The sequence below is a fragment of the Heloderma suspectum genome, chromosome 8 (genome assembly GCF_057233095.1).
Source record: "Heloderma suspectum isolate Gila_16-S chromosome 8, 16-S_ref, whole genome shotgun sequence".
In the NCBI taxonomy this organism is placed as follows: domain Eukaryota; kingdom Metazoa; phylum Chordata; class Lepidosauria; order Squamata; family Helodermatidae; genus Heloderma; species Heloderma suspectum.
Window position 1 is genome coordinate 37,324,546 of NC_139465.1, and position 15,274 is coordinate 37,339,819.

The following is a 15,274-nucleotide window of genomic DNA, read 5'->3' on the forward strand; positions in this document are numbered from 1 at the left end:
GAAAATATCATGGCCTAGTGTAGATGTAACACTGCCGAATTGTTAATGATTACGAGATTTTGAGAGGCCATGATTTATTTCTAGTCTTTTACTTCTTTCTCTCAAGTAAATTCCTCCTTTCATTTCTTGTTCGCATTAACCAAGGTGTAGCTTTTATATCTGCATCAGTGCTAACAAGACTAGCTTTAACCAAAGCTGCAAACTGAGTTCAAACCGTATTTGAAATTCTGGTGAAGTGCTCCCCATAATTAGCACAAACTATGGCAAGAATTGAGGTAGATGTAATGCTAACCAGGGCAGGGAGGAGGGTGTGGTAGCAATCTCTTAATCGGGGAAATTTTACTTGCACACTGAGCTGTAGTGAATGAAATTTGTTTGGCTGTGAGAGGATGAGATTTCTCAATTATGTGATCCTGAAAGGAGGCATGGGAGAAGAGGGATTAGAAGTGCATCTGGGGACAATTTGGTTTCTAAATTACCATTATCCACTCAGTGCATTTGGGGAAAGATGGGGTTAAAATGGGAACAGGTATAAACTAGAGTAGCTGCTTCTGTGGGAGGGAGGGAGAGGAGAAATAATGATACAGTACCCTGGTTTTTATGCAGACTTGTTGTGAGGATTTGTTTTTATTTTCTTTGAGTTCTGAGGTTGCTCATCTACAGGGCACCCAAAAACAAATACATAAGCAAAACGCTCAGAAAATTGGCACTCGGAGCAGGGTGTGGTGAAAGCTCATATCTTTAATGTTCACTGCCAACAGGCTAGGTGTGACCTGAAAAGAAAAAGAAGCCATTGTTTCTTTGTGAGGACAAATCTTTATGGGGAAGGGGTTTATCATTTCTTTGTGTTGATCTGGAATATAATGCCCCTTGAACTTGTTCAAGGCAGAATTGGTGGTGGTGGGGAATATTACACATATAAAAACAAGCCACATTATAAGGTGGCTAGACATTTTTTATATAATAAATGAAGATGTAATTAGGATTAACATGGGGAGATAGTTTTCTGGCAGTTTACACATGTTTGTGTAGCATTTAACTAGGGAGAAATAAATTTGCTTAGTTGTGGCTTGGCACAAAGTCGATTTGGACCAAAAACTACAGCAAAGATTTCAGCAGTAGAGAAATCTATAGACCAGCCTTTCCCAATCTAGTGCACTCCAGATGTTTTAGACTACAACTCCCAGGATTCTTGACCAATGGCCGTGCTGACTGGGACTGATATGAGTTTCAGTATCTTTGTCCAGCTGGAGGAAAAAGACCTAGGTCAACAGACTGGTGTGTGTGTGTGTGTGTGAGTGTAAGAGTGGCAGACAGTGGGAAGACTTAGCACCTCTCTTCTCTGTTCCATTGGGGATTTGATTGCGCACCTGCCCTCTGTTTTACATGTGATTGGGGCAGAGTCACATTTAAAGACCCAGGTCTGCTGCTATCATGTTTACTTGGCCTTAAATGTTATGATAAACAGAGAACAAGTGGTACAACCCAAGGTTATTAGTTACTTCCTCCCTGTGGTAAAGGAGCGGGGTGCATGTGTTCTTGAGATGCATATTGGGTTGAGACTTTCTAAAATATGGTGCCTAAACACGCTGTGGGGGTGCTTGTTCAGTGGTAAATCCTGTTTCTGAATATAGGGATGGGATCTTCCTCCCAGGTACCTTTTATGCCTGTATAATGTGCTTACTGAAAAAGTTGTCATTCTTTTGTACAACCTTAAGCAATAGCATTATGCTGACTCAGTCAGTCGTTTCCTTGAGCGATGTGTAGTAGTCTAGATTTGCATATCTGATACCACAAACATTTTCTCTCTACATTATCTCTTTGTATTTTGTATATCCTGCCTGGTAAGTGACCTATCCCTGATGGGGAGATGTAGTTTCATAATTATATCACTTACTTACATTGTACATACACACACACACACACACACTTACATACACACACACAAACAGAGGGCGATGCCTAACTTTACACACAGCCTACAGCTTTGTGGAAATAAGCAAATTCAACTTCTAGTTATATACTGACACTGTATGTTAAATATTGAAAGAAGGCATCTTTGAGGATGAATACTAGTTTTGTTATAACTAGTAACAAAATGGCATCAGAAGGTTAACTTTATGACCACGCCTCCAGTTCCTGAATGTCGCATATACTTTTTTTGTAGTTCACTGCATATTTTATATCTGTATTAGTATGTTCTCCTGAGATGGGCCCTGGGAATTACTGAGGCAGTTTGGATCATATTCCAGATAGTGTCTTAATGAGGCCATTGGGAAGCTTCAGTAATAATGTAGCAGCCATATCGGGGGTCACACTCTCTGACTCTGGGTTCTGCAACAATATGAAGAGCATTGCCCCCTAAAAGGTTCCTGCTTAAAAGGGCAGGTGAGGTACCAGTGATGTGGTTTTCAGAAAATTTTGAACTGGATAATTTTCCAATGCAAATTAGGGTCATTTTCTATTTGCATCAGAAAATGCTCTGATGCCCTAGAGTGGGGCAGGCAACTTATGGCCCTCCAGAAGTTTTGGTCTACAGCTCCCATCATCCCTTACCATTGGCAGTGCTGGCTAGAGCTGATGGAAGCCATAGGCCAAAACCTCTGGAGGGCCACAAGTTGCCCATCCCTGCTGTAAAGAGAGCTAATTTAGCATGTTTATCTCACATGTATGTAGTAAACAAAGCTTTAAAAAAGTATCCAGTTTTATTTTTTGGCCCAATCTAACACATATTAGGGGTGAACTAAAGCACACTTAATGTGGTTTAAATGTTACATTATGTAGACATTTGTACTGGAATACTTGTAAAAATATGAAGACAATAGCATATACTTTCTTTACATTATTTAAATTTAAGAAAAAGCAAAGGTGCTGAAAACTGTTGACACACTGGGGAAAAAAATTATCCTAGCATCACTTTGAATGCTCTGTACAAATATTATGCAATGAGCTAAGCTGATTTGGAGAGCATGTATATATGAAATAATAAATGATCGTAAGATCAGAATTACTCGTAAATGTAAGGTGCCACCCCTGCTTTCTTAACTGCTGGGGTGAAGGTCTATTTTGCTCTCCACCGAATAGCCACAGGATGATACGATAAAGTGATACCGGTAACCTAACCTGCCGCCTTCTCCCTGTGTCTTGGTATCTTTGAGATTGTATATAGGAGGATATGTAATTGACAACTCATTCTGAAAGCCAATAACTTTTGGTTTGTGGTCTTCCTTTGCTTCTGTCTTGGTCTCATCACTTTTTAAAACCAAGCTTGTTCTCTAATTTCAGAACAAAACTGAACTATAATCCTCCAAAAGATGATGGCTCCACATATAAAATTGAACTTGAAGGGATATCTGTTGACATTATGAAAGAGATACTAGACTACATCTTCAGTGGTCAGGTTTGTGTTACCAAGATTAATCCTACTTATCTCTGTATTTCAGGAATTCTAGCCAAAATGTACACCTAAGGGCGCAATCCTATGGATGTTTAGATGGAGAAAAGGCCTACAACTCCCAGCATTCCCCAGCCAGCTTTGCTTGTGTGCCCTAAATCTCCTTTGATTGTGCCCTAAATCTCCTTTGAAAGGAATGGGCATAAAGTAGACAACAGTCCACCAATGGACCATTCGCCAGTTTTTCATGGACTTTCTAATGCCTACTTATTGCTGAGATCCCTGTAAAGAACACTAGATAAAATGGACTTTGGTGTGATCCTTCAAGGCACTCCTTATTTTCTTTAGCAAGAGTGCACGCTTGGAATCACTTCTGTGTTGACTGTTGAAAGTTCCTGAGAATGTCCTCACACCCAGTAAGAACATGAACCTTGCTGGATGAAACCAAGGGCGGTAGCCTAAGCTGCCCACTTGCCCATGGGACTACCACTAGTGCAACAGGATCTAGCGGTTGCTGAAACAACTGGAAATGAGTGGATATGCTAGTTTCTGGAATGGGTTGGGTCAGCAGAGCTCACAGAAGGGAGCTCTGCTAGCCTGTCCCGATCCAGAAATGAGTGGATTGTTTCAGGAACCACTATTTCCTGTTGGGAGCAGAGGCACAGCAACAGCATAGGACAATGCCCCAAGGCTCCATCTAGTGTAGCATCTTTGTTCCCACAGTGGCCAGTCGATGCCTTTCAGAAGACTGCAAACCTAGTATGAATGCAAACACCTTCTCTGGGTTGTTTGTTCCCCAGCAAGACGTATACTGCCTATGAACCCAGAGGTTCAGTCTAGGCGCCATGGCTAATGTCTTTTGATAAACATATTTTCTGTTAACTTGTCCGAACCCCTCTTGAACCCATCTAAGCCAGTGGCCATGACCACATGTTGTGGCAGCAAGTTCCATGAGATGAGGACAGTAGACAATGCAGGACAACAACAGTGATCAGGGGACTGGAAACAAAGCCCTATGAAGAGAGACTGAAAGAACTGGGCCTGTTTAGCCTTGAGAAGAGAAGACTGAGGGGAGCTTTGATAGCGCTCTTCAAGTACTTGAAAGGTTGTCATAGAGGGGAAGGCCAGGATCTCTTCTCAGTCATCTCAGAATGCAGGACACGGAATAATGGGCTGAAGTTACAGGAAGCCAGATTCCGGCTGAACATCAGGAAAAACTTCCTGACTGTTAGAGCAATATGACAATGGAACTCATTACCTAGGGAGGTCGTGGGCTGTCCTACCCTGGAGGCATTCAAGATGAAGCTGGACCACCATCTGTCAGGGTTGCTCTGACTTGGATTCCTGACTGAGCAGGGGGTTGGACTTGATGATCTTATAGGCCCCTTCCAACCCTACTATTCTATGATTCTATGACTGAAGTTAGCCAAACCCTGACTTCAGGAGTCACTTTTTATCATAGGTCAGCCTTCCCTAACCTAGTGCCCTCCAGTTGTGTTGGACGATAATACCCGTCACCCCTAGCCAATGTGGCCAGCGATAGGAGTTGTGGTCCAACCCATCTGGAGGACACCAAGTTGGAGAAGGATGTCATAGGTGATCAGTGTGAGGTTCATGCACGAGTGCATCAGGTAGTAGGAATGTGGGCACACCCTGGGAGGAGAAAACCCCACAGGTATAGCTATGGCAGAATCTGGTATACATTTTTAGCTCCCTCTCCAGTGCTGTGCTGTTATCTATTTACTAGATTAGAGGCAAAGCAGCACCAAACTGGAGAGGAGGCAATGGCTTTGTTGCACCCATGGGCCCTAGAGTGTCACCGTCTCATATTTGGTACTTGACCTTTGGTATACTTTACCACTGCTCTAGTTGTAACCTCTCCTCGCCCTCCCTAAACCTTTTGCAGATCAGGCTAAGTGAAGACACTATTCAGGATGTTGTGCAAGCTGCTGACCTATTGCTGCTTACCGACCTAAAAGCTCTGTGCTGTGAGTTCCTAGAGGGCTGCATTGCTGCTGAAAACTGTATTGGAATCCGGGACTTTGCATTGCACTATTGCTTGCGTCACGTTCATTATCTTGCCTCGGAATATCTGGAAACGCACTTCCGGGATGTCAGCAGTACAGAGGAGTTCCTGGAGTTGAGTCCTCAGAAATTAAAAGAAGTGCTGTCCTTGGAGAAGCTGAACGTTGGGAATGAAAAATATGTTTTTGAAGCAGTCATTAGGTGGATCTCCCACGATCCTGAATTAAGAAAGGTACAGAATTTGAAGCTTTGTAAAGGGTGCTGCAGAAAGTTTCAGTATTTTACCATACTTGGGTGCTTCAAATTGCAATATGTTTGGGTGTTTGCTTGCTGTTCTTGAGCAGTGAAGTTACCAGCCTGGTATGCACTTCTGACTGAAAAGATTAAAGTACTTCACGCAGATTATTAAAATACTGTACCTCCCCTTAAAACCCAAAATTTGAATTTTGAAGCCTGTATAAATTAAACAAAATTTCCAGGTTTTTCTTAATCTGCATTTTTCATTTTATGTTTTACAAAGTCACATAATTCTGGCTTTGCTAGTCGTAGGAAGGAACAAGGAGATGTGCAGATCATCCAGTCCTGCCCCAACCCCTGGAAATCTTATTTAGCTGTTCTTCTGGCTTCTGATATTTTAGCAGACATGCTTTACTCACTGGCAAGCCTATCTTCCCAATCATAAGCGCTAGGAACTTGCTTTTTAAAAAAAACATTAAAAATGAGATTCCCAGACAATTGAAGTTTGCACTTAGTTCCATATTCTGTACTTCTGCAGAATCGTAATATATATGCAGCATATGCTGTAATTTTCTTTTTGTCAGTACTGTTTTGTCCCCTCCAAAGCTGGTATGTTGGTTTAGTATAAGCAGGGATTTAAAAAAATATCCTTTCTGCAAAGCCACATCTTCATGTGACTCTTTTGTGATTCATTTGTTGTTGTTTGTTTTAAATTATCTTTCTGGCTCTCCAGGTTCACATGAAGGATGCAATGTCAGCTGTGTGGGTATCTGGGCTTGACTCTGTCTACTTGCGTGAGCAAATGATGAGTGAGCCGTTAGTACGGGAGATCGTCAAAGAATGTAGCAACATTCCACTCACTCCGCCCCAACAGGGGGAGGCAATGCTAGCTTCTTTTAAACCTAGAGGATACTCGGAATGTATTGTGACAGCTGGTGGAGAAGAAAGAGTGTAAGTGGCTTGGGGGTGCCATTTTGGATTTTGTTAATGGGTGAGGAGATGAAAGACGTTAGTTGTGATATTTGATCAAGGTTCAAGGGCCCATGGTTCAGTATATTTGAGATTAAAGTACAGTGCAGTTCTGCAATTTAATTTTTTATTTCGTAATAACTATAGGTTGGATCCAAAGGTGCACTTTCACATGTGGAAGGTTTCTTCTGCTCACAAGAAGGGCTGCTTTACATGTTGCACTACAGTGTTGCACAAGAAAAATTAAACTAAATCCAAAGATGTTCTTCCATTTGTGCAACCTCTTGTGGAAGCATGAAAACCACTATGGAGCCTACTTGTGTCATACCACTGTGTGAACTCATGGGCAAATTCCTGTTCAAGCAAGTTTGGAGCAGAAATAGTAGTTATTTTCCTTCTGCTCAAAGTTCTTTGAATCCAAACCATTAGCAATGTTACCAGTATAAAGAAATTGGCATTTTGTTTCTTCAGAAGCAAAGGGATTCGTGCCTTTTACATGCATGCTGCATAGGTCCATTTAATTGTATATAACAACCACACAGCATGAGGAACCCATAAACAGAGAGAGATATTCCTGAAGCATAATTGTATGTGATCTGAAATACACAGAATGTGATCGACTGCCTCAGGGTTCTGTTTCTTAAACAAATAACTTATCTCTGTCACTTAATATATATCCATTTACTTATTGCGGTCAACAGAGGAGAAATAAAAGCAGTTTACAGACACAATAATCTGTAAACTGCTCAGAGAGCTTTGGCTATGGGGCTGTGTAGAAATATAATGAACGAATGAATGAATAAATCAATCTTCGATACAAAGCAAAGAATAACATATATACAAAACAGCAAATGACCTGGGCTTAATCCCCTAAAATCATCCTTCCAGCACCAGATAGTTAATTGCTTCCTTGTTCTTGCTGCCAGTGACAAAAATTTGGCCACTACTAACCACGCCCATGGGATTTTGTCTGTCAGCAAGTATTTAATGTAAAATTCAGCTGACCATCCTGGTAGTGTGGCTTGTAAAGGGGCAATCATTTGCTAACGAGTTCCATCATTTAAAAAACAAACAAACAGAGCAGAAGAATACGTTCCACAGATTCCACCTCCTAGGTTAACAAGGACAGGGAAGCACCATTGTAACTTCCCCAAAACATTTGAGAAGCGAACACATTGAATCTAGTCAAAGTAAAAGCCCTCTGATATTTAACTGTATACAGGTTCCTAAAATCGGTAGTTAACTGAAAAGGAATTTTAATAGAGAATAGAACAGGAGCAAGGTGAGCAAGTTGTGCACGCACAAGTAGAAAGGTCCTAAAAATAAATGCCCCAGGGTCTTTCTTTTATTAGGGTTAACACAGAGTCTAATCCTATTTGAAAAAGGAAGATGGGTGACAACCCAATATAATGAACTTTGGGGGCAACAGGCTTCATATAAGCACTAGAATAGCTATCAGGAAGGTATGATAGCAATCCTGCAGCCATCTTACTAGAAATCTTAAGCCAAAACTTTTAAGGCTGCCATCCAGATTCTTACTTCAAATGCAGGCTGCCCTGTTTCCAATAATGTGGCTGCATTAGGAACATCTTGGGATATGCAAAAGGGCTTGCAAAAGACTAACTTGGTCACCATTTAAATCCGAAGACACTCTCTTAATTCAAATAGTGTCTCCATAAAGGAGCTAAGTAATTACCTTGTCATTAAAGACTTTGATAGCTGCAAGAATATACTGACCCCCTTTGGTATAAAGGAAATGCAGTATAGGAGGCTGGCTAATTAATATTTTCTAGGATGCATAGCCTGGTTCTCATGACACGAGGGTGGCTTAACAAGCCACCATGGCTTGTTAACCACCCCTGTGCATGCCAGGCACATGCTGCCCAATTTCCCTAATTACCCTCACCAGGTGTGGCTTGTCATTATGTGTGAACTGGAGAAAGGTGGCTGGCTGGGGTAGTTAACAAGCTCCCCAGTAACCCTACAACAGAGTGTGGGTTCTGGGTGGTTTGTTAACCACCCCAGCCACCCACCCTTGCCAGGTTCGCACGTAAATGACAAGCCACGTCCAGTGAGGGTAATTGTTGCACACCACAGGTGACTAGACAGGTGGTTGTGTACAAGTCTGAATTATAGAATTTCACTTAGCACACAACTGAAAACTGGTCTATTTATAATAATCAAACAATATAACTATAGAAACACACAATTGTTTATAATAGTTGCTGATTTATCTTTTAGTGAAAATAATCAGCAAATATTATAAACGATCGTGTGTTTCTATTGTTGTTTGATAATTATACCTAGACCAGTTTTCAGTTGTGTGCTAATTGCAGTTCTGTAATTTAGTTCTCTACAACTGTGGCCCTATTTTTTGTTCAGTAACATATCTACAAGTCTGGCTTGACCACAGGTTTATTAAATTGATTCCAAGAGTTCTCTTATTGGGTTATACTCAGTGATCAAACTGCACAAGCTCTGTTGTGAAAATATATTGGCAGGATGGGGAAAAAAACATTACCTATTGTGCCAAAAAAACCAAAACAAAACAACCATTTGATTAAGTCTCACACAGAGGTCAATGTAAAGCACCCAAACAGAATATGCTTGTACCAAAGTAGACTCCTTTGGTTTTTCACCTCCCTCCCAGCATTTTTGGCTTCTAATCAACACTTGTTTTATGGGCTGGGGTCAAGGGACATGTTCTTCTAAATAAAATAAGTGCTGGTTGTGGGGGGTGTCTTATTATTCATTTTATTATTATTATACAGTTCAGTTTGTGTAGCATGCACAACTGACAAAGTTTTGACTTCTAGAATTCTGTAACTACACATATGAAAGATGATACATAGTATTGGGCACTGTTTAATTGCATTTAATTAATTTAATTTAACTAGCATTTAATTGCAAATAGTCCTGCATTGGTGAGTTAATTTCTGCCTTTCCTCCTATTCAGATCCCGGAAGGCATCGGCAGTTATGCGATGCATGTGCCCTCTCTATGATCCTAACAGACAACTGTGGATAGAACTAGCCTCACTGAGTACACCCAGGATAAATCATGGTGTACTTTCAGCAGGTAAGAAAAGTTCTTGTTTCTCATGCAAGAAGTTATAAGCCTAATGTTCTTAACTATTTACAAAGCCAAGTGATCTTTAGATTCTATGGATCATGGCCTTGAAGAATATTAACTTGTGAATAATTAAGCAGGTGGCTGTCTTTTGTATTTTGGAGGAAAAATCCAGAGGAAAAATGAATAACAGCCAAGTTTGGTGAGGTGTTTGTGGCACTGTTTATTTGTATATAATATAATATACACAAGTCAAAGGTCAGGGGGCTCCCCCTGCCCCACAGGACATACGTGCACAAGCAAACACTTTACACAGATGCATCAACCTCTTTGGAACCTTGCCATATAGTATATACTTTGCCAAATTTCATTTGTATAAATTTAGCAGTAGGAAAATTGCACTCATTCACATTTTCTGTGCTGTATTAAATGTGAGAGTATATGTGGATTTTGAAGAAAGAACTTCATTACAATCCAGTTTAAAATATTTAGTAAAACACATGCTTTTGAGGTATTCTTGCAGCCTTAGGAAATGCTGTTTGGTGTCTGGTAGAAACTTGCTAACCCCTTCATGGATCACTGCCTTGTTGTGGCGAAGGGGCTTGCGTAACTCAGTGAAGCCATAAGCTATGCCGTGCAGGGCCACCCAAGACAGACAGGTCATGGCAGAGAGTTCTGACAAAATGTGGTCCACTGGAGAAGGAAATGGCAACCCACTCCAGTATTCTTGCCAAGAAAACCCCATGGAACGTATCACAAGGCTAAAAGATATGACGCCGGAAGATGAGCCCCTCAGGTCGGAAGGTGTCCAATATGCTACTGGGGAAGAGCAGAGGGTATTTCCAAGTAGCGCCAGAAAGAGTGAAGCGGCTGGGCCAAACCCGAAAGGACACTCAGCTGTGGATGTGTCTGGTGGTGAAAAGAAAATCCGATGCTGTAAAGAACAATATTGTTTAGGAACCTGGAATGTCAGATCAATGAATCAAGGTAAGCTGGAGGTGGTCAAACATGAGATGGCAAGATTGAACATCGACATCTTGGGAATCAGCAAACTAAAATGGACAGGCATGGGCGAATTTAATTCAGGTGACCATCATATCTACTACTGTGGGCAAGAATCCCTTAGAAGAAATGGAGTAGCACTCATAGTCAACAAAAGGGTGGGAAAAGCAGTACTGGGGTACAATCTCAAAAACGATAGAATGATCTCAGTACGAATCCAAGGCAAACCATTCAACATCACAGTAATTCAAGTCTATGCCCCAACCACTGAGGCCGAAGAAGCTGAGGTTGATCGGTTCTATGAAGACCTACAACACCTTCTAGAACTAACACCAAAAAAAGATGTCCTCTTCATCATAGGGGATTGGAATGCTCAAGTAGGAAGTCAAGAAATCACCAGGATAACAGGCAGGCATGGCCTTGGTGTACAAAATGAAGCAGGACAAAAGCTAATAGAGTTTTGCCAAGAGAACATGCTGATCATAGCAAACACTCTTTTCCAACAGCACAAGAGGCGACTCTACACATGGACGTCACCAGATGGTCAATATCGAAATCAGATTGATTATGTCCTTTGCAGCCAAAGATGGAGAAGCTCCATACAGTCAGTAAAAACAAGACCTGGAGCTGACTGTGGCTCAGATCATGAGCTGCTTCTTGCAGAATTTCGGCTTAAATTGAAGAACGTCAGGAAAACCACTAAACCGTTCAGGTATGACCTAAATCATATCCCTGATGAATATACAGTGGAGGTGAGGAATAGATTTCAGGGATTAGACCTGATAGACAGAGTGCCTGAGGAACTATGGACGGAGATCCGTAACATTGTTCAGGAGGCAGCAACGAAATCCATCCCAAAGAAAAAGAAATGCAAGAAAGCCAAGTGGCTGTCTGATGAGGCTTTACAAGTAGCTCACGAAAGAAGGGAAGCGAAAAGCAAGGGAGAAAGGGGAAGATATACCCAACTGAATGCAGAGTTCCAGAGAATAGCAAGGAGAGACAAGAAGGCCTTCTTAAATGAACAATGCAAAGAAATCGAGGAAAACAACAGAATGGGAAAGACTAGAGATCTCTTCAAGAAAATTGGAGATCTCAAGGGAACGTTTTGTGCAAAGACGGGCATTATAAAGGACAAAGAAGGCAGGGACCTAACAGAAGCAGATGAGATTAAGAAGAGGTGGCAAGAATACACAGAAGAACTATACAGGAAAGATCTGAATGTCCCTGATAGCCATGATAGTGCGGTCACTGAACTTGAGCCGGACATCCTAGAGAGTGAAGTCAAGTGGGCCTTAGGAAGCATTAGTAACAACAAAGCTAGCGGAGATGACAGTATTCCAGCCGAGCTATTTAAAATCCTAAAAGATGATGCTGTTAAAGTGCTGCATTCAATATGCCAACAAATCTGGAACACTCAACATTGGCCACAAGACTGGAAAAGGTCAGTTTACATTCCAATTCCAAAGAAGGGCAACGCCAAAGAGTGTTCAAACTACCGCACAATTGCGCTCATTTCACATGCCAGCAAGGGGATGCTCAAAATCCTACAAGCTAGGCTTCAGCAGTATGCGAACCGAGAACTACCGAAAGTACAAGCTGGGTTTAGAAGAGGCAGAGGAACTAGAGATCAAATCGCCAACATTCGCTGCATCATGGAGAAAGCAAGAGAATTCCAGAAAAACGTCTATTTCTGCTTCATTGACTACGCTAAAGCCTTTGATTGTGTGGATCACAACAAACTGTGGCAAATTCTTAAAGAGATGGGAGTACCAGACCACCTTACCTGTCTCCTGAGAAACCTGTATGAGGGTCAAGAAGCAACAGTAAGAACCGGACATGGAACAACCGATCGGTTCAAAATTGGGAAAGGAGTACGACAAGGCTGCATATTGTCACCCTGCTTATTTAACTTATATGCAGAGTACATCATGAGAAATGCCGGGTTGGATGAATCAGAGGTCGGAATTAAGATTGCTGGGAGAATTATCAACAACCTCCGATATGCAGACGATACCACCCTAATGGCAGAAAGCGAAGAGGATCTCAAGAGCCTCTTGTTGAGGGTGAAAGAGGAGAGTGCAAAAGCTGGTTTGAAACTCAACATTAAAAAAACTAAGATCATGGCATCTGGCCCTATCACTTCCTGGCATATAGAAGGGGAAGAAATGGAAGCAGTGACAGATTTTACTTCCTTGGGCTCCAAGATCACCGCAGACGGTGACTGTAGCCATGAAATTAAAAGACGCTTGCTCCTTGGGAGGAAAGCTATGGCCAACCTAGACAGCACAGTAAGAAGCAGAGACATCACCTTGCCGACAAAGGTCCGTCTAATCAAAGCTATGGTTGTCCCAGTAGTAATGTATGGCTGTGAGAGCTGGACTATAAGGAAGGCTGAGCGCCGAAGAATTGATGCTTTCGAACTGTGGTGCTGGAGAAGACTCTTACAAGTCCCCTGGACTGCAAGGAGGTCAAATCAGTCCATCCTAAAGGAAATCAACCCTGAGTGCTCATTGGAAGGACAGATAATGAAGCTGAAGCTCCAATATTTTGGCCACCTAATGCGAAGAGAAAACTCCCTGGAAAAGACCCTGATGCTGGGAAAGACTGAAGGCAAAAGGAGAAGGGGACGGCAGAGGATGAGATGGCTAGATAGCATCACGGATGCAATGAATATGAACTTGAGCACGCTCCGGGAGAGAGCGCAGGACAGGAAGGCCTGGCGTGCTATGGTCCATGGGGTCACGAAGAGTCGGACACGACTGAACAACAACAACAAGAAACTTGCTAAACATGTTCTTGCAGGAATGTTGCATTTTAGAGCAACTGGAATTTTACTTGGCGTACTCTTCTACCAAATGCAGAACAACTGCTCCTAATTTAACTTTTCCTTTTAACTGGTGTTCATTTTGACCAAATGTATGTAAAACTAGTGGTCTAGTATAAGTAAACCAAAATGCCATATTTTACCCATTATAATACAGATAGTTTGGTCTGTAGTGTCGTCACTGAAAGGCTAAACAGCAAAATGTCAAGGCAGTATCATCATCATCATTATTAAAAGCATTTATATACTACTTTTCAGCTAGAAAGTCTCCCAGATCAATAAAAACAAGAACCTAACCTGAAAGCCCTGGTTTTTGATGCTATTAGTCATGATGGCTCATGGAACCTCCATGTTCGAAGAGGAGCAGCCGTGGAGAGGCCTCTGGCCTTCATGCCCTGTTTGTAGGCTTCCTGGAGGCATCTGATTCAGCAGCTGTGGGTAACACGATGCTGGGATTAGATGGACCTCTGGTCTGGTCCAATTAGGCTCTTTATGGTCTTCTAAATCTTTATATCAGTTAGGTGCCATCCGTGCTACTTGCATTTGAAATCTTTATATGCTCTCTGTTTTTCAGAAGGGTTCCTGTTTGTGCTTGGCGGTCAAGATGAAAATAAAGTCACTTTAAGCTCTGGAGAAAAATATGATCCAGATACCAATTCGTGGAGCTCTATACCACCAATGAATGAGGTAACATTGCCTTTCAGTTAATGGTGTGTTTTTTTTTTCATTTTCCATTGTTGAATTTTGCATTGATTAGATCTGGTTTATGAAAGCTTATGCCATAATAAATGTGTTGGCTTTAAAGGTAAGACTCTTGGTTGCTTGCGTTTTATTGTAGTAAATATATTTAACAAAAACTAGGATGCCTATTTCATTTAAATTCCTCTATTTATTGCATTGATGAACTTAGTAACTTATTTATTTCCTATAGGCACGACACAACTTTGGTTTGGTAGAGATTGATGGAGTGTTATATGTTCTGGGAGGTGAGGATGGAGAACGGGAGCTCATCTCTATGGAATCCTATGACATTTATAATAGGACATGGACAAAGCAACCAGACCTGACCATGATTAGGAAGGTAGGAGCTAAGCAAAATTAGGTTGATTTTTTTTAAGTGCCTAAAATGTACTAAGCAGTATTGTTCGTTGTTAAGTCGTGTCCGACTCGTCGTGACCCCATGGACCATAGCATGCCAGGCCTTCCTGTCCTCCGCTCTCTCCCTGAGTGTGCTCAAATTCATATCCATTGCATCGGTGATGCTATCTATTCATCTCATCTTCTGCCGTCCCCGTCTCCTTTTGTCTTCACAAAGCAGTATACACAGATTAAAAATAAGGCAGTCCCTGCTGGTTGGTTACAATCAAACAGACATGACAAAAGAGGAGGAAAGTGAGGAGGAGAGCAGAGGAAAACAAGTAAACTCAGGCACCATAATTCTTATAATGACCAGTTTGAATAGCCATTGGCCCTGCTGGCTGGGGAAGTATGGGAATTGTAGTCCAACACATTTGGAGGGCACCATGTTGGGAAGGCTGGTATGATATGTTTGAAATAACTTAATAAAAATAAATCCCTGTAATCCTTCCAAAAGCTTGAAGGTCAGGTTAAAATTATTTTCCCAGTATTGCAGATGTGATGCTGAGGGTTAAGGGAGAGAGGTTTGCCTAAGGCCATTCCATGAATTTCATGACTGCCCTTGGATTTGAACCATGAATATCTTGGTTTATAGCTTACTTAGAGCCACTGTGCTA

At 41.6% G+C, this 15,274-nt stretch overlaps 1 protein-coding gene across 5 annotated transcripts in view; it reads left to right on the top strand.

The window, feature by feature from the left end:
• Positions 1–15,274, top strand: part of GAN (gigaxonin) — a 53,832-nt gene that overhangs the window by 29,197 nt on the left and 9,361 nt on the right. For all 5 annotated transcript variants that reach the window (XR_014784606.1, XM_084811977.1, XM_084811978.1 and 2 more), the window contains exons 2-7: positions 3,286–3,400; positions 5,301–5,651; positions 6,390–6,607; positions 9,582–9,703; positions 14,095–14,207; positions 14,452–14,601. Coding sequence is in view for 4 of the 5 variants with exons in the window: in XM_084811977.1 (XP_084668103.1) it covers positions 3,286–3,400; positions 5,301–5,651; positions 6,390–6,607; positions 9,582–9,703; positions 14,095–14,207; positions 14,452–14,601 (1,069 nt within the window). In the remaining variant the exon portion in view is untranslated. The remainder of the gene's footprint in view (positions 1–3,285; positions 3,401–5,300; positions 5,652–6,389; positions 6,608–9,581; positions 9,704–14,094; positions 14,208–14,451; positions 14,602–15,274) is intronic.